The sequence below is a fragment of the Sciurus carolinensis genome, chromosome 6 (genome assembly GCF_902686445.1).
Source record: "Sciurus carolinensis chromosome 6, mSciCar1.2, whole genome shotgun sequence".
Classification (NCBI taxonomy): Eukaryota; Metazoa; Chordata; class Mammalia; order Rodentia; family Sciuridae; genus Sciurus; species Sciurus carolinensis.
Window position 1 is genome coordinate 125,064,330 of NC_062218.1, and position 26,792 is coordinate 125,091,121.

The 26,792-nt window shown below is 39.7% G+C and overlaps 1 protein-coding gene and 1 non-coding gene across 5 annotated transcripts in view; one reads left to right on the top strand and one right to left on the bottom strand.

Annotated features, from left to right (window-relative positions):
* The window catches only part of Kcnn2 (potassium calcium-activated channel subfamily N member 2), a 444,782-nt gene that overhangs the window by 116,277 nt on the left and 301,713 nt on the right, over positions 1-26,792 (bottom strand). For all 4 annotated transcript variants that reach the window (XM_047556193.1, XM_047556190.1, XM_047556192.1 and 1 more), the window contains 3 exons: positions 17,520-17,709; positions 15,363-16,642; positions 14,652-14,747 (listed from right to left, as the gene is read on the bottom strand). In XM_047556193.1, the coding sequence (XP_047412149.1) occupies positions 14,652-14,747; positions 15,363-16,642; positions 17,520-17,541 (1,398 nt within the window). In that variant the 5' untranslated portion in view covers positions 17,542-17,709. The remainder of the gene's footprint in view (positions 1-14,651; positions 14,748-15,362; positions 16,643-17,519; positions 17,710-26,792) is intronic.
* Positions 8,821-8,901, top strand: Trnai-uau (transfer RNA isoleucine (anticodon UAU)). Its single transcript has one exon. It is a non-coding gene; the product is annotated as a tRNA-Ile (tRNA).

Genomic DNA, 26,792 nt, shown 5'->3' on the forward strand with positions numbered 1-26,792 from the left:
ATAAACACAATAAAATATATAATAAAATACATGACACATGTAATATGAGTCTATATACTTTATATATTTTATATGTAAATATATGTTCCACATTACATATTATGTATACATTAAATATACATAGTATATTGAACATTGTTATTTTTTCATACCATAACATATGATATATAATGTGGTATACAATCTAAATAACAGTATAAAACAGTGTAATACCATGTGGCTCTGTCAGGGATGGGGGTAGAGTCAGGGAGCTGAGCTAGAGGGACAGGAGAAAAGGTGAAGGTCCTCCCTAGGGCCCATGGTGGGGTGTGGTACTTTCCCTAAGAGGAAGTGTAAGAGGTATGGGGGAGGGGGCACAACAAGATTGGTTGGGACATGCTGCTGACCTGAGACCCTGTGGAACGTCCTAGCAGTTGAGACTGGAAAAGATTATCTACATGACATACAACTTTAATCACTAGGAACAGAAATAAGCAAATTAATAAATTATACATGCTGCCAGAACTCTAGACCAAAAGGAGAAAAAAAAAAAAAACTTTTTTCCGACTTTTCACTTTAATTTGTGATTTTTATCAAGATAAAGTACAGAGTAAGAGAACAATCAACTAGAAAAAATTTTTCTTCAAAATGTAAACAAGTCTCACGTCCTGAGAGAGGCAAACCACATCAATAGTTCACGAAATAGCATAAACCGCAACCTGAAATGTTCAGCTTTTCCAAGAGCAAGTTGTATAGTATGGAGTCTCAGATAAGACAGGTCTCTCTCCTCACTGGCCTCCCTGAAAATGACTCTGAACCCCCGAGGCTCCAGAAGCTTCCACCATAGCCATTGTAATCATATTTGATGATGTAAATCCAATTCAAATGTGATTTCACCTCAATTTCAGGAGTGCCAGATTCCACAGAAGCCTGAAAACTTGGTCCACAGCAGAGACCATGCACATACAGAAATCTGCATGTCCCAGGAGGTAACAACCTCACCCTTATAAGCACACATCACAGCAAAGAACAAAATAACTTTTGAAGCAAAGGCAGAAGAAACACTTTGGACATGTTCTCCTTGCCTTTGTTGACCATCCTGCTCTCTCACAGAGGTTGGCAAGCTTTTTTTTTTTTTTTTTTTTAAGACCAGACAGTAAATATTTTTTATTTTTCCTATGATGTGGTTTCTGTTGCAACTACTCAGTTCTTCCACTGAAGCCCAAATAAAGCAATATATGATATCCATTAAATGTGCATGGCTGTAATAAAATATTATTTTTAAATAACAGATTGGATAGACTGGATTTGTCCAGGGGAACCAATTTGGGTTCATGGGCCCTAGTTTGATGATCCCTGCTCTAATTAATCAAATATTTGTCTTCTCTGCCCCAAGTTCCTCTTACCAGAACTTGGTTCAGCTATACCTTGAACTATAGCACATTATTCTCCTCCCTATCCTCACCTTGAGAATTTCCTAGACTGTAATCTCTGCTTCTTTAATAGGGTCATAGCATTTGCTTAATAATAAAAATGGCAGAATAATAATAAGAGGAGTTAATATTTATTGAGCACTTATTAAGTGCCAAGTATCAGGTGAGGTTCTTATGAACACTGTCTCACTGAATCCTCAACACAGTCTAATGAGAGTAATGACCACTGGTTCCCTTTTATAGTTGAAGAAATGAGGGCGAGAGAGTGACATTATTTTCTTCTGGTCACACAGAGTGAAGCTGAGTTTCAACCCAAATCTACCTGAATCCAGAGCCAGATTCCTCACTGCTACTGGGCTTCTTTCCAGAAACATGAGTGGTTGTTTAGATGGAAGATGTCCACCGGCCTCTCCTCCTGCACTGTTTTCTGGGGTCTACACCTTGTGTTGCTACCACACCTGCTGGACAGTGATAGGTCTAGTCAGGTGGCATCTATCACTCCCACATAGTGGCTCTCTGGCTTCTTGCAAGGTTTTAACATTCAACATCAAAACAAGTTCAAGTAACAGATGTGGTCCACCATGCCTGGAAAATGTTATAATGTTGCCTATTTTTCTGCCTTCTGATGATGGTGACATACCCACAGGTATAAGAGATCATCCCATATCCTCAACAAGTCCCTTAGGAACAGAGGCAGGTTGGGAATCCTGACGTGGCTGGTAGTCTCAAAACGCAGCATGTGTTTCCCCAGAATATTCCCAAGTGCAAACAAGGCCAGGGAGACTGAAACTGGGGTGAGTTATGTAAACACTCAGCAGGTGCCTCAGAGAGCTAATAAGGGAGGGCTCTTCTCAACAGCATCCACTGAACAAATTCAACATAAAGTCCACGAGACGATTTTAAAAACCTGTTCTTTTTTATCTGTTTGATAAAGAGGACTAGCATTTTCAGATGATTAAGAAAAAGGGTAAAAATCCTCAGCTGCATGGACCCCCATGTCAAGAGAAGAAAGAGGATACATGAACAAATTAGTAAAAATTCCCATTCGGCCTGGGAACCCAGCGAGAGCACACAGCAAGTGGATACGTGAGCCCAGCACTTCCACCCTCCCAGGCTCCCAATCCGATTGCTTCTCATCTGCTGTACTTTCTTCCCACATGGCAACACATCATACTCTGGGCCTTGAAGAAGAGCTGCCTTCTTGCCTTCCTGCAGTCACATGCGCTCTAGCCCATGGTGCGAGAAGACCGCTTGCTGCTGGGTAAATGCTGCAGAGCACAAGCCGCCCACTGACTGCTCCCTGCACAGGATGTTCTGACGTGGGCTCCAGGGATTAAGTCCTAAACACATGCCCCCTTTCCCTCTATGGCTAGTTGTATAAAGCTGCGACGAGACACACTTGATGGGATAAATTATTTCTCAAGAGCTGCCACAGAAGCAACCCATGTACACAGTGTCAGACTAAGTGAGGCAGTAAACATGACAAGGAGTGGGCTGGGTCCTCATCCCTCAATGTAAGAAACACCAAGGGACGCGTTCCAAGACACGAGGCAGAACACGGCCAAACCTCAACCAGGAAAGAGAGAAAGTTGTGACAAAGGATAAAAGACAGTGCTGAAAAACTGACATGTGAGGGAAAGAAGAAAAGAATGCAGAAGGGTGAGCCTTTTTCAGATGTTATAAAAAATCTATAAGAACTGATGAATACCAAATCAAAGAAAAGAAAACAACTTTCATCCATGAATATCTGTGTTGATATTTCCCCATCCAAGCCAAGTGTATTAGAGATTTCTCTTTATATCACCACTGCTTAAAAGTCTGCTCAAACATATATTCATGAAATATCTTCTTTGATACTAACACATAGGGATAAAGATTGAGGTTCTTGACTAAAAGACCAGGGAGAAAGAAGGAAAATTCTAATTCAAAGTGTTTTTCCACAAAGCATTAAAATTTGCAACATCACCAATAGGTTCAAGGAGTAAGCTAAATTTAAACCTCAAAAGACTGGTAGAAATTTTTGCTCTTTGATATTAGAACTTTTTCTAAGCATGGGATGATTTACCTACATGAAAACTGGCCCATGACAAGTTTCTAAAAGCCCAAACTTTCAGTCTTAAAATTCTATGACTAATTCCACATAAATGGAATTAAGTTTTCGATTGATAACTTTGCTTGGGTACATATCTAGAAGCATTATGTATTTTTAAAGCATTAGACAATTATTATTATTAATACCTATAACCATTGCAGGTAAATGACATTATATGAATACAACTTCAATAAACAGTTTAATTACTTTTCAACATCTTAAAGAATCTGTGACCATAAAAATATGTCTAATCCTAGGACATAATTTCCCTCAGTCAGTCAGTAAAAAATTAAATAGCTTAAGGATTAGTACCCATGTAGTATTTAACCTTCAGGACAACAGACAGTATTCTAAGAAAAGTGCTATTCAAGGTCAAAATCAGGATGAGCACACAATACCATTTTATACCTTCTCTCAAAAATTCACTATGTTTGTACCAAAACTAATGTGCAAACATTATATAGAATTTCCTTGGATTATGAAAGCTCCTGATAGAAGAGGAATATCTCAGTGACCAAACAGTAAAAGCTACACACTCACACCCAAATAGTCAAATTACTTGAAGGCAAGCTCATTTTAATACAGGACAGCTGTGGTAGATAAATACCTAACCAGGTACAATTGGTTAGAATATTTAAGACAGCAAAGGTGAAATTATTGATTTAGAACGTGTCTGCATGGTAAAGTTTAAAAGTTTACAAGGTGTAAATCCTAATGTGTTTGATGAACTTGAAAAGCAAAGTCCAATACTATACCCCCCAACAACAATGCATTGTTCCAAACCAAAGGCTGGCATAATATATGATTATCTGAAATGAAACAAAATGCAAACAATTTTCTTTCTTGATTAAAAAGAAAATTCTTCACCATACCAAGAATATTTTGAGCTATCACTTGTCATGTTGACACACAAAAGTTCTTCCCAATTCTTGTAGACCACTGCACAGTAAGCACTGTGGCCTAGTGAGCCCAAATTTCACCAGAAGTAAACCCAGTCCAGAAAAAAAGAAATTTTATTTAAATAACCTGTCGACCTGAGAGAAAGCAGACGGAAGTGCTGCCCACTGCTTCAATTTCCACACATGGCTTTGGCCATTTACCACCTCACATCCTTTCAAGCAACAGTTTAATACCAGAATTTTCCATTATTCAAATTATTCCCTTTGCTTACTTTTCAGAGAGCCTCCCTTAACTGTTTTAAGTCACCAGGGTCCTAATTAGTGATGCAGAGATGCAGTCAACTGTGAAGCCTGAAGGAGTTAATGTCCCTCTGAAGGGGCCTAGCCAAGCCTTGGTAGGCTGAGGAGGAAAATGGTCATTTTGGTAAAAGCAGTTAGCCATCATATCACAGTACCTGAACAATCTTTTAAAGATCTGAAACCCAATGGCCAAAATGATCGCTTCCCTGCTAAGACAGTCAACTTCCTTACAGGGAGAATCTGAACTCATTCTATTTAAGGGGGGAAAAAAGGTTGACTTTAATGAAGATCAAAAGTTTTCACTGTAAAATATGCAAGGGTACACACACACCAAGTGTTGCTAATAAACTAACAGGCACTGTTCAAGTACCCCCCTTTTTCTGTTCCCTCTCATAAATTTGATTAAGAAAAAAAAAGTAACTGTTTCCCAAAGGTCAGAGTGGCTGGGTTACAATTCCTACCCCTCTACCCCAAACTGGCTAACAATAACTAACTGCTGACCCATAAGCAGCCTTTACCATATCCCTACCCCAGAAGTGTTCTAAGTGCTTCACATATATTAACTCAATCTTTGTAACAACCTGAGGAGAGGTACTCTAAAAATCTCCATTTTACCGACAAGGAAACTGAAGTTCAGAGAGACTACCTAAATTGTCCAAGGTCACCCAGCTAATTAGAGGTGACACTGGGAAGGAGCTCAGACAGATTGGCCCCAGAGGCAGTGCACAAAGTCAGGAGGCGATGTTGCAAAAACAGTAAACAACCCAAAGGAGAAACTCATGGTTCTTCCCAGAAGGAAAGTTTACAGAGAAAAATTTCAAAAAGTTATAGTTTTTATAGCTTTCCATAATAAAGTGAATTAGGAACATTTGAGGACAGAGTTATCTTCCAATAATACTTTCAAGGTATTTCTATATAAATTCTAATTATTAAACAGGAATACCCTTTTCCCAAAACTATTAGTCAATATTTAAAAACCAATATCATGGAGAAATGGCAAGGCACAGGAAACCATAGAGAAGTAATTTCCCAGATTCACAAAGCACAGTACTCAAAGTCCTAGCTGGTACACTGGTCCTAGACACTCCAGAATATTGCCACATTAGTTATTTAATGAAGTTATTTGTAAACATTTTGATAATAAAAGGAGCAATGTAAACATTTGAGTGGACAATTTTACAAACTATCAAATGCTTTCAATAATTTCATTTAACTCAACAATCTGTCTTCACTGCTTAGCCTTAGGAAATCATCAGAGATACTCAGAAAAGTTAGTCTCTAGGGATATGCCTTATAAAAAATTATTTTAAATACACTAATACTTTTCATAAGGGTTCAAAATAAAGAAAATAATTAAATTGATCTCTACGTGGTTAAAAAACCTTGCAGCTATCAAGAATACTGAATGGCAGAGGAAAAGCAATATAAAGTTACATAAAATACACAGAATTTCTTTATAGATATATATAGCAAATATCATGTCCATCTACTCCATATAAGTACATTCTAACATAAATAATCTTCATCCCTGGATGGTGATATTAGTATAATGTATATATTTTTTATGTTTTCCTATATTTTACAAACTTTCTAACATGAATAGTTATTAATTTATAACCTGGAGGGAAATAAACACACACTTTTTAAGAGAAGAGGCATTAGGTCATAAAGTTTCTATTAGAATTTCTAAAATTATAAGCAAATCACTTTTGTGTCCTTCTTGACATCATTAATGGGCTGGGAGATGGTGACATTGGAGTTCACTCAGAGTATGTGGCTTTCAGCAAAGGAAGAGACAGTCATGACATTCTTATAGAAAAACTAGAGAAACGGGGGCTGGCTAACAGAGTTCCCAGAGTTGGTACTGGAAAGGCCATGCCAAGCATCATTAATGAGCAGAAGGTGAGCAACAAAGAGACGGCCTGATTCTGAGCTCTGACCCTGGCTCACTCGTGCTGTGGGCACATTTTTCAAATCTGCAGCCAGCACGAAACTAAAAGAGCAGCATTATGTGTGTCAATGGCAGGTGTGAAGACTAAGAACCACTAATATGGAACATTTCAGAAGCAGAATCTCACACCTATGTGGAGTCTACAGTCTTGCCAATTCCATAGACTGTCCATAGACGGGACTTTCCGAATCTAAACAAGTGTCTGTCAAATAAACATCAGAACTATGATTCAAACAATTGTGTCAGGCTAAAAACACTGCTCTGAAACGAAAATGCTACTTAGCAGGGTTGGTAAATGTAAGGTCGTACATTTAATTCAATAACAATTTTACAAGTGTCACTTGACAAAGGTCTGTGTGAAACAATGACCATTCTAGAACAAAAGCTACTATAATGCAGCATTTTTGATAGAGGGAGATAACAACCCCACTGGCAGATTCTCTCTGAAAGTACTAGGTACATTTCCGACCTTTCCATTTTGAAGAGGAAATTCAACAAAATGGAGGAAGTGCAGAAGAAAGTGATCACAGACAAAGTCTTATTGGGAATAGTCAAAGAAACTGGGACTATTTAATTAGGAGGTCACTTAAAGGGACATAACCAATGTTTGCTCTGTGATCCTGAGAAAGGGAAGAATCAATTTATTCTGTTATACTGGAAATTACAGTTTTTCTTCTTTCTCTACCACTCCACAGAAACAACTTGCCAAGGTTAGCAATGACCTTCAACTTGCTAAATCCAAAAAGCACTCTGTACCCCAATTAACAGTCCTTGGCAGCATTCAGTACAGAGCACAGTGTCCTCCTCCTTGAAATACTCCGATCTCTTGGCCTCCTCCACCCCAGGGGTAATTCGTTTTGGTCTCTTTTTTTCCAGATCCTCCTTTACTCAACCTCTAGATGTCAGAGGATAATCGACTCAATCTTTTCATTTTTCTCTTTTCTCTCAGTGATTTGATCAACTCATATGAGCCCAAATACAATGTTGAAAACTCCCAAATCTAAATGTCCAGTATAGACCTTCCCTCCCAGCTTCAGATTCTCGTATACATTCAGCAGCATTTCAATTACATTATGCAGAAACCAGTTCCTGATTCTGCATCGTACTCTTCAGTTTGTCTTCCTTTTTCTGAACCATACACTCGACTTCTCCAACCAGAACCCTGTGGAGCATGTTTGCATTGTCCCTCGTCCTCACCTGAAATATCCAATCCATGAATAAGTCCATTCTACCTCCAACACAGGTCTCATATCCATCTACTTCTCATCTCCACTGCTGCTACCCAAGTGCAGTCAGCACCGTCTCTATTGACACAGCTTGTCAAGAGCCTTTTAAGTCTCCAGACCATCTGACCAATCTCCTCAGAGTATTTTTTTTAAAAAATAAAGTCCTTTTCAAACACTAAGTTGGCTCAGTAGCCTCCCCTGTTAAAAAGTCTTCAATGATTTCCCCACTGCACTTTGAAAAGGGTTAAAAAATCCTTACTGTAGCCTCACGACCATCTGCTGCCAGGCCTCTGAGTACCCTGTGACCTGCGTGGCATTGTCACTGCTTGGGCCACACTGGCTTGTCCTCATTGGTTTAATCACAGTGAACTCCTTTTAGTGATGAGGCCCTTGTCTAGGCTGTCCCCACAGACTCTGCCAATACTGATGCTTCTTTTCCTCCATGTCGCGGTTCCAATGTCACTTCCTTAGTGAGCCTCCCCTGATCCTCCTGTCTGATGTGTACGACCCTCAGCCCCAATTTTCTATCTCAGGCCTTTTGACCTTTTCATGTCACTTGACTTCCAAGGATTTTCTTTTTTTATTTTCTTTTACTCTCTCCTTAATTCCACCTCCTTTTGGTGTCAGCTCCAAGAGGTGAGGAACCTAACCATCTTAATCCTCATTGGATGGGTTGAGCTTAACAACTCATAAAACGTTGAATATGGAATGAACAAAACCAGACTTAACTTCAACATAAGGAAAATCTCACTAAAACTGTCTAAGGATAGAACAGTCTTATAGGAAGAGGGTTCAAGGGGCAACTGAGTAACTACGTTTATCAAAGATGACAAGAAGAGCATCTGCCCGGCAGGTGGGCTACTGCACCAGAGGACAATTAAGGTCCGTCCCCTCTAGGCAGTTTCTAGTTTTAAAAATAGGACTCTTAAGAAGTTTCAGGTTGGGGCTGGGGAGATAGCTCAGTTGGTAGAGTGCTTGCCTTATAAGCACAAGGCCCTGGGTTCAATCCCCAGCACCCAAAAAAAAAAAAAAAAAAAGAAGTTTCAGGTTGAAATAGACTTCCCAAATAGGAAATATTGTAGTATTTTCTAAAAAGCAGAAATTCTTTCTAAATCAATCCCACAAAACCACTTTATATCCTGACCAAATTAACTTCCCTGAAGTTAAATCAATGCAGACTTCCTCCATCCACCCTGCCAGGTGTGGTTTGGCATGATGAGTACCCTTCTCTTCCAGTCACACAAAACATGGCTCAGAAATGGGATGGAAGCTCTAGCAAACTCACTTGTGGTAAACTTAAAGTTCCACTCTCCATTCATTTCTGATGCTGCTCTGTAAGCACACCAGGATCACTTTATTTAGTGTCACACCCATTAATAATGCAGAGATCTTTACACAGGCAGGCAGAGAAAATTAGTCCTGAGTGATTTCGTTACTATAGTGTATACGTGAAGTCAAAAGGCCTGAGAGTCTCATTACTCCTGATGTAGAGCTGCTGGCAATATAGATATCAGTTGTTAAACTAAAAGCCACACAAAAAGCAGTTCTGGGGAGCTTTCCACCTCGCTGACTTCCAGAATCTCAGTCAACCTGCAGCCATAATTTTCACCAACCTTGTAGATATAGCATAGACCTAAAGCCAATCTAAGATCATATCTTCTAATTCTTAACCTCCTTTATCTTCCTCAGTCTCCTCCAAACTTTCTAAACTAAAAATAATAAAAATCTGGCAAAGACTTACTTCTGATCACATCTTTACAAGGATTATTCAATTTGTCAGATTAGATAATACACCACTAGACATCATAGAACAGATGAAAATAAACCAATGAGGACCTGAGTTTTATTCCTAATTTTTCTCCAAAAATATTTATTCCAAGATAAACTTTTTAGACCTTAAAAGCACAAAGATAATAAAATCTTCCTTTTTATAGTTTCCATAGTAAGCAGTGCTGTGAAGAATAACATGCCCCAATGCTATGGAGAAATAAAGTGTTGGGAAGTAAGGAATGTAAGCTCTGATCTTTCCAACAGTCAGTGTGTGTGTGTGTGTGTGTGTGTGTGTGTGTGTGTATGTGTGTAATTTGTTTTTGTTGTGCTAGGCATTGAATCTGTGACCTACTTCATGCATGCTAGACAAGTGCTTTACCTCTGACCTATGCCCCCAGTCCTGATGTTTATTTAGCAATCTTACTGCTAGAAATTTTATCATATATATTCAAATTTGTAGATTAAAAACAAATACACAAAGATGTACATCTTAGTAGCGCTTTTAAGAGCAAAACCCAAGAAAACTCCAAACTGCCTATCGGCTTTCAGCACAGTACTGTAATCCACAGTATATCCATAAACTGGATAATACACAGCTGCTAAAGAAGATTGAGCTAGGTCCCTATGTGCTGATAAGCAAAAACTTACAAGATATATTCAGGAATGAAAGCAAGGTGTTTATGTATATAAATACTTCTAAGCATTTGCTTTTGAAATTCTGGACAGACATGTAAGAAACTTAAGTGATTACCTCTGAGACACAAGACTGAGAGTATACAGAAGGTGACTTATGCTTTTTATTTTAAACTTTTCTGTACTGTTTGAATTACTTTTATTTGTCATTTTATTAATAAGAATAATAAGTGCATGCAGTATTTTCTGCATGGTCTGCAAGCACATACTTGCTCCCTGCAGGGGTGGGAGAGTGAACATTCTTCCCCAGAGTTCACAGCGTAGGTAACGAAGCCTACTAAGTGGTGAGGAGACATACTTCCCCAGTCAATCCAGATTTCATAGGCCACTGAGCCCCCCTCCTCTCACTCACTCCATCCTCCTCTGTGTGATCTTGGCACACAAGTGAAGTGAAATCTTAATTTCTATTCTTCCAGTTAGAATTCTACATAGTCCATCTCTGAAAAGCTAGCTTAAAAGATATGCACAGCTATTCCATTGCAAAGGATACTCCAAAAAAGGGAGTGTTTTCCCTAATGCTATTTATTATATAATTATATTGTTACCAAAATCAAACCAAACCAATTTCTTTCTGATTTAAAGTACAGTACCTATCATTCTTATAAGTTCCATGAGAACCAAAAATACCAACTACCAACCCAAGGGTTTTTTTTCCCACCTGTTTAGAATACCATGTTTGCCAATCCAATCTCTAAACTATTTCTATTAAAATTGTTTTCACAAGAAAAAATGATAGTACAATAAAATTGAAAAGATGAAGTGAAATCTACATTAGAATTTTCTGACTTTGAAGACTTTAACGAGTATTTGAACTTTATTTTACACCTACCCTGGTAAGAAATAACTCCAATCCCACTGCAGGGGTGGGAACAAAAGGAAAATCATCAGAAAGACAACTTTTGCTTTTCCTCTAATTTAAAATTAAGACTTGAAGTAGGAATGCTCTTTATTTAGTATCAAATTATACAAATACCACCCCTATAGCATGTTTTCCTTTACTGGAAGGTCAAGATACAAAGGCATTTATTAAAGTTCACTCAAAATTTTTCTGGCTTTATTGATGGATATAGAAAGCAAGTTCAAATGACTGTTTGAAAAAGTCTAATATCTACTTAGCTGAAAATTTGCTCCCACATAATCTAATTTTACATAAGAAACAACAAAACGAAGAAAGATTTTCACTTTTGGTCATGGGGAGTAAAGGTAATTAGTGAAATGAACAAATTTTGTAGCCAGGTATATTGAGCTGTCTGTGGTACTGAAAAATGACACCAAAGCTGAAATTTAGTGAGCTGTGTTCTTGCAAAGCCTCCCTATTTCACTATTTTAATCCAAGTGCTTCCGCCCATGACTCACCTGAACCATTTTATTTTGCCAGAGTGTATATAAACATTTTATAAAAGGTCACACTGACTTACTTTCCAAGGTACTCCATGAAAATGTCAGGGCCTCCCCAAGCTTTGTTAAGCAATTCCGGTGGACAGACTGAATATCAGCTAAAACACCTTCTTTTCCTAAAAGTAGTGTGCCAGAAACTCACACTAGCTACCTATCATTATCCAGTCATCACACCAATATGCTAAAACTGATTTTTTTTTTAATGACAGTCTCTGAATGGCAGCATGATCCCTGCATTTAGTTCCATAACTCAAACTAAATCAATATATTTGGAACTTTTTATAATAAACCAAGATGTGCCCATTAGCTTTAAACATCTTATGAAAGAAATTCATCTACAGCAGCGTCATCAATAAATTAAAAAGGAGGGCACAGTTCATCATTTTTCATGAATACACGTAAGACTGTGCACTTGGTTTTAGTGAATTTCAGAATGAACTATTCTGGCAGCATTGTTGACTGTTCTTCAGACTAATTAGAAGCTCCTTTTTTTTTTCCCCCTCAGGATCTTCAGATTTATTTGGTCCTTTCAAATTTTTTAGTTTTTAAAAGCATCTTAGATGAGGATTTTGAGCTTCATCTAGAGGGAGAAATTCCTCTAGATAAAATATTAAGAGCTGCATTCAAAATAACTAAATGATATTACCCAAGCCTCTTTTTTGAAATGATCTCTCAAGTGTAACAGGCTTAACAGAAATTGTATATCCTATAAAATTAACCAAATTTTAAAAACCCAATACTCTATGATGTTTATGTTACCCGCAACTAAGGAAGTTCACTGTGTTTATTCACAGACAATTGTGTTCTCATTGTTCTCACCCAGGCTATATATGCCCTAATCAACATACCTAGGTATTTGCATGTCAGACATAGTCCAAATTAGTCACTGAGAGGAATATCCTCAGACATAAAATAATCTATAAAAATGCGGTTTCCTGTATTAGTTTCTGCAAGTTTCAAGAATTCTATGGTATTGATTTTTTATTTTTTTAGGACACATATTTTTAAAAGCTCCTCTTAGACTTCGTACATCATTTAAATAAAAAAATCTCCCAATAATCCCCTTAAAAAGTCAAGTGTTTTCAAGAAGACACCTTGTTGGAGATAATATCACCAGTAAATGTCCTCCCTAAGACTGTTTAGTTGTGAACTTTTCAGAAGAACAGGCAATGTAAGGAAAACTAATAATTTAAATCAGCAAAGGTCTCTCATTCCAAAACAAATTAAGTAAAACATTTTAAAGTTACTTGATTTTTAAAAGTACATAAGAACATTCTAGAATAGGATTTTAAACTTAATCCTATTCATATACCAAACTTTGGGATGTAGTGGGAACCTGCAAATAAAGCAATGTCCATGTTTGGGAGTTTTAAGTAAGCAGCAGCAGACTCAGCAGGAAGATTCTGGACTAGAACCAGGAGAACAGGGCCTGCTCTTGCTTTGCACTGTGTAGCAGTATGATCTGGAAAGCTACTCCCATCTTCTGACTTCAGGTTTCTATCTGCTAACTGAGTCAAAGGACCATTTTGGTTCCTTCTAAATATTTGCTCTTCATGTCAAAATGAAAAAATAAACTCATAATGTTTAAGCTATATTTCAGTATCACTTAAAACACTTGAAAGAATCTCAAAAGACCATCATCAGGAGGCCTGAATTAAAGATGGATCTGAAATCTTAAAATTGAAAAAAAAAATTCAGATGTGTTTCTCTTGTTTTGCCAGTACAATTTTACTATTTATTTCTAAACTCTTTTTCTAATTCTATTTACTAACCTAATGCCTTCAAAAACACATTTTTCAAAGTTTTAGTAGATATAAAGTAAAATGAAGTAATTTCTCTCTCATTTAGGATTACCTGTATGTTTGGGCAATCATTACAATTGTTTCTTCTATGTTTGGTGTGTGTATGCTGGTTACTTATTTAAAATTAATTTAACTTAATACTAAACTTTCTATGGGGTAAGTTATATAAAATGTTGTATTTTCAAAGACACCCTAAATTGGAAGTTTTCATAGTCCCACCAAATGACTAATTATGGCTCAGAAAAATCAGAATATACACATGTGTGTAAATTTATGTTGGGTCCTAATATAATTTTTGAAAAATCTAGTTATTTTAACTCATAAACCTTAATACTCCTTTGTGAGCTATAGCAACGTAAACAACTGACAAAATGTCTGGTAAATTTTATAGACTATTCTGATATTGTCAGTAGCAACCAAATCTAACAATAGGGCTCCTGGCTGTATTTAAATAAAACAAAACATTTTCCTGTCAAGACAGTTCACAATGGCAGTGCCTTAACTGTTAAACAACTTTATAAAAAATAACTTAATGACTTTAGCTAAGAATATATTAAAGTACTAGATATATGAATTTATAAACTAAACTTTAAATATTTTAGGATAAGGAACAGTTTCGGACAAGGAAACATTTGGAAAGGTTAGAATTATCCTCACATATGTTAGCCAACAACATCATGAACCTACTTTCTTCTTTATGCTACATAATAGAAGACGTGTAGTTGGACAAGACCTTCCGTAATGACTTACTCATCAGGAAAAGTATCTCCAACAAGAATACATGTTTACCGTAAAGATTAAGGACAGGGTATAATAAACCTTAAAGAAAATAAAAGTAGTGACTGATTTATAGAAGTTGATCTACCTGAAGAAGACAGGTGAAAATCTTAACGATTTAACCCATACATACCAGAAACTACTGCCTGTTTACATGCTACACTGCCTTCTTTTGCTTTTAACTTCTTGAAAGAACAGGTCAGGTGCTCACATGAGACACAGCATGTGTCTTCTGTAACCTCAAGCAAGGACATGACTGCTTGGAAAAAGCCCTGCTGCTGCCTTGCTTTTCCCCAGACTTCCTACATTCATAAACAGCAGAACCTATTACCTGTATTTCCCTGGCGTGGTACACGATGATCAGACCGAGCAGGATGATCGTGGAGAGACTGATAAGGCATTTCAGAGCTAAGGAATACAGCGACGCCTGCAACACAGACCAAAGACTTTTAAGAAAGAAGCACGTTTAACCACCTTCCGGGCCTCACGGGTCACTTAGTCCCCCGAAAGTGGACCTGAACTCACAGTAAGGGGCGCGGGGGTCGGGAGGAGCAATCCTGTATCTGCGAAGTCAGATTACTTTGCTTCAAAACCAAGCGGGAGGATCGCAGAGCTGGGAAGACTTGTGGCTTGGCTGCAAGATCCTCACCACCAAGGTCTGAAACGCCTCACCTGACTCGCTAAACCCAAGAGGAAGTTACCCCCGAGTTTAAGTGGTGAGGGTTGAAAACGACCTCCTAAACAGGAGCACCGGGAGAAGAATACACATGCTTTTCCCCACTCCCATAACCACTTATTTAATGTGCTTGAAAGCGCTAGGCACTCTCAGTGCCTGGAGAACTTTGGCCGCACGCGGAAAGGTTTCCTTTTGGAGTTGCCTAGCCATCTAGGCGTGCGCGTCCTAGCCGCCCTAGCTGTTCCCGCAGGCACTCTTGCTCATACAGGGAAGACTCAGAGTCTTTGGTAAAGAGTTCCCGCCAGTGCCCATCCCAACCACCTGGCGCCCCTATCTGGGAGGGTGGGCAAGGATTCAAGCCTGTACCTTGTCATAGGCGCCCCACGACAGCTCGGTCTCGATAACCATGACCACGATGCCGAACATGCCGAAGATAAGCGCGTAGTCGCTGAGCCGCTTGCGCTTCTCGAACAGGGCGCGCCGGTGGCCCAGCTTGTAGCCGATGTTCTGGTTCTTCTTTTTGCTGGACTTGGTGCCACTACTGCTGCCATGCCCACTGCCGCCGCCGCCTCCTCCTCCAGTGCTGCCTCCGCCGCCGGCTCCGTAGAGCGCCAGGTTGTTGGAGTTGTTGTGCTCCGGCTTAGACACCACGATCTCTGGGGCTGAGGACGAGGCAGCGGCAGCAGCGGCGGCAGACGGGGAGGACGCGCCGCCACCTCCTCCGACGGACGCAGGGGGCTGCAGGGGCTGCGCCTCCGAGTCCATCTCGTGCAGGTTCCGGCGGGACGCGCTCAAGTTGCTGAGCGGCCGCATGACGCCCCCGTTGTACCTGCAGCTGCTCATGGCTATTTCGGTGAAGGGGTTGCTCTCGCGGCGCGCCTGGGGCTGGTGGTGCTGGTGGTGCGCCGAGTGCGGATGGTGGTGGTGGTGCGCGATCGGGGGCCCTGAGCCCAGGCTACCGAGGCTGCCCGTAGGGCTGGCGGCGGGCTGCAGGCTGTGGCACTGGTGGTACTGGGAGGCGGACGCGGGCTGCTGCGCGTACTGCTGCCGGAGCGCACTGGCATGGCTGGACGGCGTCAGCTCGCTCACATTGAGCTGGCTGCCCCGGCGCGACGAGCAGCAGCAGCAGCACGAAGAGCCAGACAGCGGCGAGGAGGTGCGGGTCCGGAAGGCGCCGCCGGGCGAGGAGGTGCGGAGCAACAGGGACAGGTTATCCCCCGCCCCCGCCCCCGCCGCCGGGGCACCGGAGGAGGCGCAGCTGTTGCACCGGAGGCATGGGCTGCTGCCGCCGCTGCCCGGCTGCTGGTGCGCGAGGTGAGGGTGGTGGTGCGGGTGCGGGAGGGGCGCGAAGGGCGGGCACGGCTTGTCCTGGCTCTGTTGCTGCTGCTGGCAATGCAGGTGTGAGGAGCGCGGCGGCGGTGGCGGCTGCTCTGGGAAGAAGCCGCGCTGGAACTGCAATGGGGTTTCCATGTCAGGGCTGTTAAAGCTGCAGGGAGACCAGGCGGTGGTGCACCCTGCGCAATGCGTTATGGTCGGGAGCGGGGACTCCTGCTGCTGGTGCGAGGAAGGGCCCATGCCGGCTCCGGTAGAATCCAGGCGGCGAGTCCGATTGGTTGGGCGCACCAAAACAATGGGCATGACATCACCTGCGGGGACCAAGACTGAGTTTGCGGCGCGCGCGGCTTAGGGCTGCCTGTGTGTGTGTGTGTGTGTGTGTGTGTGTGTGTGTGAGAGAGAGAGAGAGAGAGAGAGAGAGAGAGAAGTGGGAAGGGGAATCTGCAGAATAAAAACCCCGGGAGGGGGGTCACAGGCCAGGGCTAGAGGGCGTGGATACCACCTGCTGATTCTGAGCACCCCTGAGCACTACCCGGGATAGAGAACACCCACGTAGTGCAGGCGGGTTGCAGGGGGTGAGAACTGAAAGGTGCCTCTCCCGTGCCGCCGCCGCCCCACTGACTGATGCCGAACGCAGTGTCCGGATCACCTGCCCCGGGCACTGCAGCACGTCGAACCACTCAGGCAGGAACCAGGACAGTGCGAAACCCGAACCACTCCTCCACTCTCACGCCTTGTAGGGCTCCAAAACAGCAGCCCCCTCGCCTTACACCCGCCTCTCCCCACAACGTCCTGCTGAGTGTGGGCTGCAGGCTGCCCGCCAAGTAACTGCGGGGGCACCGGCTCTGGGGAGAAAAAGTTTGGCGACTGGCTACGCTAGTGCAGCAACATTTGGGGAAAACTCCCGGACAGGAGCCTCGGCTTGGCCGCAGTGGATCAGAGGCGACCCGGCGCCGGGATATTTCGCTGGCTCCAGGCTCGAGAGTCCCGGAGTTCAGATTGGTAGCGCTGCGCTCTCGCCAGAGTGCGCTGTGGCGCGGATAGGGTTAACCGCCTCGGCGCCCGGGCCGGGGGAGGTGGGGGCGGGGCCGGAGGAGGGGATCCCCGCCGTCCCCGGGAAGAGCCCATTCGGGCTTCCCTGGTCCCCCTGGCGGGGGCGGAGGGCTTTCCCCGCTACCGCCCGCTCACATTTTCGCCTTCTGCGGAACATGAGGGGCTAGCGCCCCCGGTCGCCGAATCCCGGGCTCCCGCTCTCAGGCCCTCCGGCAGCCCTAGTGAGTAGGTCCACGAGCTTCGTCCTCCGTTGAGAGGCGCCTCGGAGGGTCTGAGGGCTGCTCTGCCACCGCAGGCCGCCAGCTCCTTTTCTTTTCTTCCTCACCTGCAGACACAAAGCAAAGGCTGGTCACAAATGCGCAAACACTGAGCATCTACTTTGCCAAGCCCAGACTGCAGCAGCGGGTGGGAGAGGGGCCTGGTGCCGGTTGATTCACGTTGGCAGTTGCAGCGAGTTGGGAAATTATTAATACTGTAATGATAACCCAGGCTGAATAATCGCTGTCCAGGGGTAGTGCTGGAGTTTGCTGTACTTAGGTATAATGGTTATTTATTTACTAATAATAAACATTGCCTTTTGTATGAAATTTGCCGTGATGTGTTATTCACTGAGTGGTACACTAACAAAGACGTAGGGGATCCTATTGAGGGTTCTTTGTTTCTGCTCCATCTTAAGTCTTTACAATTTTCTTTGTAAATTGAAATCCGTCTTCCCCCCCCAAAATCATAGAAAACGGCCAATTGAATATTTTTCCCTTTTAAATTGTGATTTTAAAGCATTTGTGAGTAATTAATGAAGTAGACCTACGAATTAGAGTGAAAGTAGATCACCCTCATTAGGTAATTGGAATTCCCAGCTGGATCCAATTTCTTGACATTCTATTCAGCAGCTGCCCTAAAGTTGCTTACCTTTTCTTTATTCCTGTGTGTGTGCGCGCGTTTTCAATGCCATGGAATGAATAATTTATTTTCGGATATTTGGATGTGTTAAACAATTTTAATTTTTTGAACGTGCAAGTAAATAGATTCAAAAGGAAAAATCAGGGAAGGTTTAGTCCCATAGTTCTTAACTTGAGCTAATTAATACTGTCAGGATCTGAATTTCTCAATGGTTTGGGCTAATGATAGAATTTTAGTAGTTAAAAATCACACAGCACTCTTTTATGATTTTTTTGTTTTGTTTTATGTTTCCAAAGTGGGAAATTAATAAAACTTGTTTAGAATAATAATACTGAATGTGGGGGGCGACTGAGTAGATATTGAGTGAGTAGTGGTGTGGTGAGCAGGACTATTAAAAACTAATGAGTAAGCTGAATCTAAAAGTTTCCAAATTGAAATTATTTGCCTTTTGATCTGAAAAAAAAATTTAACTGAAGCACAAAATCCATCAAACATTTATTAGTACACTTCCCAACAAATTATATAGCCTTTTTCTGGTTGCTTGATGTAACTGATTGAGGGAAGATATTTGATCCATCCTTATAAATCTAAATACTTCAAAGAAGCTTTGTGGTAAATCAGTATTTTCATTAACTCTTCATACATTTAGATGAAAGATTGTAAAGGTCACTCCTCCTAAATATCACAACAGTTGTCATCAATATTAAAGGAGATATAAATTTCTAGTCACTAAAATGTCATAAGGAAAATAATAGCTATATCCCCTTATATGAAACTGACATTCTCAAATAGCAAACTCAAGGCTTCAAATGGAGGTCCCATTAACAGAAGGAAATTATACATATATGTTGCTGCACACATCTCTATGCCTTCGTATAGGATTACGTATAATGTTATAATCCTGTAGAAACTAGAAACGAGTGCTCACTGAGATTTAAGATAGTGCTCTGTGGAATTCTCACTTCTCTCAAGGAGGGTGCAGGGAAGGATGGAATGTACAAATTATACAAGAAAAGAGAAAACTGGTGAACAGCATGAGGGACTGTCAGAAAATTTCAAACTCAGTTTAACAGTACTTCAGCCTAGCCAATATTGTGAAAATCCTCATAACAATTTAATAACGTGAAGTTCACTGAGACCACAGGGAGAAATGCAAGGCAGACATTTATTGTCTTTTCATTAAAGAGTCAATTGATCACACACATTCAAAACTAATGCCCATATTTTGCAAATGTGATAAACCTCTATCAGCATGATGATGAAAAACTTCAAGAAAAAAATCCCCAAAACTTTGTGCTTCAATTTTAGTCTGAATCATCATGACTCTATGGTTAAAGGCATTTTATACTATTGGGTCGTGACAGAACACATGTAAGATTTTATTTTGGGGATTTCTTATTTAAAAAATAAACATTTTTAAGCTTATATGTAGATTTTTTAAATATGCATGCCATAACTTTGTGGGTTTTTTATCCTATGTAGGATTGTAGAGACACATGTCAAGTTAAGCTGTCACAGCAACAAAGACAATATTCTTTCATGTGGGTAGTGCTTTGCATGTGGCAGTTTCCCATTTGTGAGAATGAGAAGGGAAGAAAAGAGGGTGGAAATGAAGAAAGAAAGGACACAAAACAGTGACTTCTAGTGATAAGCTTTCAGAAAATTTACATTTGCTTCTGACTGAAGGCATTTAAATGCTGGAATTTCCCTAGATTAACACCAGAGGTCATACTCATCCACAGAATACATTTGAAATCTAATCAATCAAGCATCTTTACTTCCAGCATCATTTTCTGCTCAAATTCTCTATTTCTCATATGGCTTGCAACAGTTGCTTTCCTATATTTTTTGTGTGCCAAGCTTGTGAATATACTCACATATAATCCACCCCCCAACACACACAAACACACATCTTCGAAGAACAGGTTTCTCAAACCACAGGGGCATTGCACCCCACTTATTTTATTCAGATTTATATTATGCCATTGTACTTCTTTTCTTCAAAGACATTATTTGTCTCTGCTACCTCTCTTTCTTGTGCCTTTAAAAGCAGTTCCTCTTCAGTTTGGGTGTTCTGAATTTATTTACAAAGACAGAGCAAGTGTCCCTATTTCCCACATTGAGTTGTCTGAGGAAAAATTTCAGCTGATTTACAAAGTAAAATTTTTCTGAGATTCACTTTTTCTTTATCTGAGTGAATCAATTATATGGTAGTATCAAATACAGAGACTGTCCTAGGTGTAACCTCTCTCAACTTATTTTCCTTAATGTTAATCCAAGTGTGGAATTAGGATAGTATCACCTGTTTCCTTAGCACAACAATTCTGTTTCCCGAAGTATAACAGTTAAAAGACCTTGCAAACACTATTATTTTTAAATTGTATCCTAATGTCAAAAAACATAAAGGAAACATTAAAATAATAATTATATGTATTATTTATACTTTTGCATTATGGTTATAAAGTATCAAGACCTGAATGAGCCTATTGATAGACTTACTAATTTTTAGCAATATCTCCAATTTTTTGAAACTGTTAGGGCCTGCCCATAAACTTCATTAACTTTTCAGAATTTTTTTCTGCTCTTACCCTTTCACAATTTATCAGCTAATTAGCTTAACTACAAATGTCTCTCAGCAATGCCAGCAAAACACAGATAAAACCATACTAATTTAGTTAGTAGAATCCAACTTGTGTTATTTAAGTGAGTGAACAAACTGAAATTACTGAGGATTATGAGACTTTAAAAAAATCTTGATTTTTCCAGGTATGGTGGTGTACTCCTATAATACCAGCTGAGGCTAAGACAGGAGGATCACAAGTTCGAGGCCAGTCTCAGCAACTTAGTAGGACATTACGAACTTGGCAAGACCCTGTCTCAAAATGAAAAACAAAAAGATCTAGGGTTGTAGTTCAGTGGTAAAGTACCCCACTACAAAAACAAACAAACAACAAAATTCAGAGGAGGGGGGGAGGAGAAGAAAAAAAGAAGTTGTCTGGATTTTATGAACACATATCCCTCGACAGCTGCACACACACACACTCAGACCTCAAAAGTCAATAAGAAGGTGGGGAGGGGGCCTTAGTGGACAGCAGCACATTCTAGTTATAAAGCAGTTTCTCAAGTATTATTTTATTTGCATCTTATAACCATGTGGAAGGCAGGAATGGTTTCACCATCATGTCCATTTATATGTAAGGAAAATACCTGAGACAGAGTACCTACCCTACTCATATGCAGGAGGTGAGGAACAAGGAGAAGCCAGATCTCATAGTCTTCCAAGTCTGTATGGTGCAATGGTGTCACACTGGCCAGGTTTTCTCTACAGCAAAAGATGGCCTATCGATTATATCCACTCAAATAGGGTCAGATAGCAGTGGCCGATCGTTACCAGAAGCTGCCTGTGAATGGCCATGTGGACATTTCCTCTTAGGCTTCTGTGGTTTCTGTGATCTTTAACAATTGCCCTCTTGTGGACTTCATTTGCTCAGCAGAATAATTTATGAGGATAGAATATTTTTGTGGATCAGAAATGGCAGTACTACATACCTGCAGGCCTAATTAAAAAGTATGTTTTAAAAAGAATAAACAGATCTTGATGTACTCAGACATAGTCTTCCATCTACTTTGCTGCCAGCCTGGGCATTCCTCATTTTTGGCAATATCCATAATAAAAATGGAAGACCACAGAAGGTTACTTACTGACACTAGCAAAGGTCATTTCCGTCTTTCTATATGAGGCCTGAGGAGGAGCAGGCCTCAAGCTCTTGGGTCCTGGGGCTCAGAGGACCCAGCCTGGTTCTTGGGCAGCATTCTGCTCTCATTGCCTCTTCCTTGCTACAGAGTGAGGGGACCAGAATAAGGAAGCAAGGCTGTGTGCCACAGGAGAAACCGGTATGTCTCACAGCTGAGGTTGTCAGCAAAAGTGGGACCAATGATGCTTTTGTTGTTGTTAAAATTTTTTACTTGTAATTTTATGTGGTGCTGAGGATTGAACCCAGTGCCTCATGCATGCTAGGCAAGCGCTCTACTACTGAGCCACAATCGCAGCAGACTAAGGGTATTTTTAAAAAGCAGTCCAAATATTAAGGCCAAAGCATCCGCCTGGTGAGACCAAAAATTCTAGGGTCTTTCAGTGCCAAAACATAAGGGGCTATCTTAGTTCTCAAAGGTTTATCTTCCCTTTGAAACCCAGTGTATTCTTTCCCCATCATTAGTTTCTCCTGAACAGGGTTATGTGCACCATGCATTAGCTCTTTTTACTCTTTTCTTGATCACAGCCCTATAGATTATGTTCCCATGTGTTATTCATCAACCTTCTACATTTCTATGTTTTCCTTTTTCTTATCCACATCTTGCCAAACAGGCTCATAAAACCTAACCATCCTTTTTCTATCTTATTTCTCTTTCTGGGACTATTTTAAAATCTCCATCCCCTAATAGTTGTCTCAGCACAGGAGTGATTTGGTGCTCACTCATATAAAGGAAAAGAATTATGATGGCTAAGCGGAATGAAATGGAATAATGTCATCAGCAAAGAACATTATAAATGCTAATATATTGTGAAGATTTTATGTATTCACCCTCATCTACAAATCCAGGGTTTTTTTTTAAATGACTTTTATTCATCATTATTTCTGTTTTGTTCTATAGCCATTAAGGTCATCAGTCTTATTGTCTTAATTATTAATATACAATAATTATCCATGTGATATAAAATAATGTATATTATGCAATATACCAAGAAAAAAAGCACAGCAGATATGATAGATAAATGTAGTGACAAGATTCAGTCTTTAACAGTGTTTTGTTCTCACGACTGAGGGTGAATCCTCCTCAAAAATGTCTTAATTAGTTAAAACTGTTGGGCACTTCCTTTGACAAGTCAAATTCTCTTAACAAGCATTATTTCTTGGCCCATGTCACTGATAATATGATTAGGGAAGACATCAATGTGATCTGACTAAGAGGTATAGACATCACTGGTGTTCCAGTTGCTTCCCTCAGATACTTTCTTGTCATTTTTCGCCTTCATATGTATTGGCTTAGGCCTCAGGTTAACTCATCACTTAGTAACAAAAATGATTGCCCCAGTTTTAAGCCTTATGTCTACACCCACACCATTCAGAGGAAAGCAGATCATCTTCTGTCCCAGCATTCCAAACAATTCTCTGGGCAAATCTGATCAACCCAGTGTAATTCACATGCCCAGCTCTGAACTATACTTAAAGGATGACTAAAGGGAGGGATACTGGGAATGGCTCATCAACAGAGAATATGGGTAAACAGAAATTACTAAAAAGAACTAAACCAAAATTCTGGAGTTAAAAAGTACAATATCCACAATGAAAAACTCATGACAAGGGCTCAGGAATAAATTTGAACTGGCAGAAAAAAAAAAATCAATAAACTGAAGATTGATGAAAATTATATGATGTGAAGAACAGAGAGAAAAAAGAATAAAGAAAATGAACAGAGCCTCAGAAAAGCATAGCACACCTTTAATCACATCAACATACATGAAATGCAAGACTAGAAAAGGAAAGAGAAAAGGGAGCAGAAAAAACATTCAAAGAAATAATGGCCAAAAACATTACAGATTTGAGGAAACACATTAATTCAGATGGATAAGAAGTTCGACAAACCCCAACCAGGATAAACATAAAGCTGTTCAAACCCATATGCATCATAGTCAGAAGTTGAAGGTCAAGAGAGAAAAATCTTGAAATTAGCAAGAGAAAAAAATGGCATGCTTAGTACCAGAGAGCCCAGTAAGATTAACAGCTGACTTAGCATCATCAAGAATATGACCGAGAACCGTGGAATGATCTATAAAAAAAACAGCAACAAAATGTGATCAATCTGAATACAGTAATATATAAAGAATGATACATACCAAGTGGGATGTGTCCTAGGAATGCAAGGTTAGTTGAACATTGGAAAAAACCAATTAGTATAATACAGCATATTAATAAAATAAAGGTCAAAAAACACAATCATCTTAGTAGTCAGAGTAAAAACATTTGGCAAAATCCAAAACCTTTCCATGACAAACATGCTCAACAAAGTAGGATCAGTAAGAAGCTGAGAACTAGGTGACTTCAATCTGATAAGAGGCATCCATAAAAAAAAAGAACCACTTAAAATAACCTGAATGGAAAGATTAAGTGTTTTTTCTTTAAGATCAGAAATAAGACAACACTGTTCTTTCCACTTCTATTTATTATTTTATTGGAAGTTCTAGCCAGTGCAATTAGGCAAGAAAATGAATCAAAATGTACCCAGATGAAAAGGAAGAACTACCTATTCACACATGACACATTTGCATAGGTAGAAAATTCTAAGGAACTAAGAAATAGGTTCAGCAGACGTCTAGGTGCAAGGTCAATATACAAAGGTCAATTGTATTTGTATATGCTAGTAATGAACAATCTAAAAATCAATGAAAAAAATGATTCCAAGTGTAATATCATCAAAAAGAATAAAATAACTAGAAATATAACAATGAATGTAAAAAACCTGCTTTTCTGTTACCTTGCATTAAGAACTAAGGTAGGAGAAGGCAGATAACATTTATAAGACCTATAATGTAGGAGAAATGCTATCTGGGTTTTGGAAAGGAAGAAAAAGTGAAGCCCTATTTATGTGGGAGCCTATCTTTGGAAATTTTTCTCAATTGTACCTCTGAGTAGGTTTTACTTTTTACTATCTCATTGTTCATTGTCCCTGTTTACATCAAATTAAAGTGTGATCCTCTAGACATTCTCAAGAACTTACAAAGATTAGAGCACCCCTGTGTTCAATCTCCAGTGCCACAAATAAACATTTTTAATATGATCATTTTAGCAATAAGACAGTTTAAGGAAAGATTACATTAATTTTCAAAAGTGGGAGTAGGGGAAACAACACTAAACTGAAACTTATACTATAAAGCTACAGTAAGCAAGATCAAATCTTTGGTTTGGCAATGGTTTGTTAGATATGACACTAAAAGCATGAATTACAAACAAAAATGCCAAAAACCACAAAAATCAAAACCCCAAAATCCACAAATCATACTTCATCAAAATTAAAAACATTCATTCATAGGACACCATCAGGAAAGTGAAAAGATCATCTATATAATGACAGAAAATGTTTGCAAATCATAGATGTTAAAAGGGACTAGTATCAAAAGTAGAGAAAGAACTTAAACTCAATAATAAAAAGAAATAACCCAAAGTCAAAGTCTCTGAGTAGACATTTCTCCAAAGAAGATATTGAAAATGACCAAGAACCACATGAAAACAAATGTCCAACATCACTGGCCACTCAGGAAATGCAAACCAAAACCATGATTAGATACCACTTCACACCCAGTGAGATATCTGTAGTCAAAAAGAACAAGTGTAGATGAGGATGTGGTGATATTTGAATCATCATTAACTATTGGGGGAATGTAAAATGGTAGAGCTGCTTTTTGACAGTTCCTTATAGTATTGAAGTTCCCATTATTGCCCAGCAATGCCACTCCTAGGTAAGTACTCAAATGAAAATGTACATCTTCATACCACCTTTACATGAATGTTCACAGCAGCATTATCTATTATAGCAAAAGTGGAAATAATTCAAATGTCCATCAACTGATGAATGTGTAAATAAGATGTGGCTTATACTTAAAATGGAATATTATTTTTCAGTAAAATGAAATGAAGAACTGAGATGTGATATACCATGGATAAACCTTGAAAACACATGAAGGAAAGTCAGTCACAAGAAAACTACTTATTTTTATGATTCCCTCTATAGGGAATCTCCAGAGTAGGTAACACTGTAGACAATAAATTGCAATTAGTAGTTGTCTAGGACAGGCCAAGGAAGGTAGCAAATCAGTGATGGCTCATCGGTACAGTGTTTCTTTTTGGTTTGGTGAAAATATTTTTAAACTGGATTGTGATGGTAGTTGCACCACTCTGAATACACTAAAACCTACTGATTTGCTAAATAAATGAGTTGATTGTGTGGTATGTAAATTATATCTCAACAAAGTTGTTTGAAATTGGTGAGAGTAATCCCCAAATAAAGCTGAATAATAAAATGAAAGTATCAATTAAAAGTGAATATTGGTGAGGCAACCTTTATTTTGTAAAATTAGAGTGGAGGATTGAAGTGTCTACCATCTATGCAATTTAAGAAATTTGAGGGCTGAAGACCTCTTCCTGTGAGGCCCCAGCCAAATGGTTTGTATATCTGAATAGTATTATGATTCAATGAATATCCTAAGAAGTTCAGATATATGAATGAGCTGTGGCATCTCTAAGTGGAATTTAGATTCCTCTAAACAACATGTAAGTAGTAGATCAATTATGTTTAGTATTAAATCCTACAATTAAATATTGTTGTCATCAAACAACCCTAAAATTGTGAAGAAAGTAGGACCAAAGCGTTCTCTGAAGGTGACCAGTACTAGTTCCTTGCATGATGAATTATCTTTCCCTATAATATTTTAGTTATCCTATCACCCTTCTG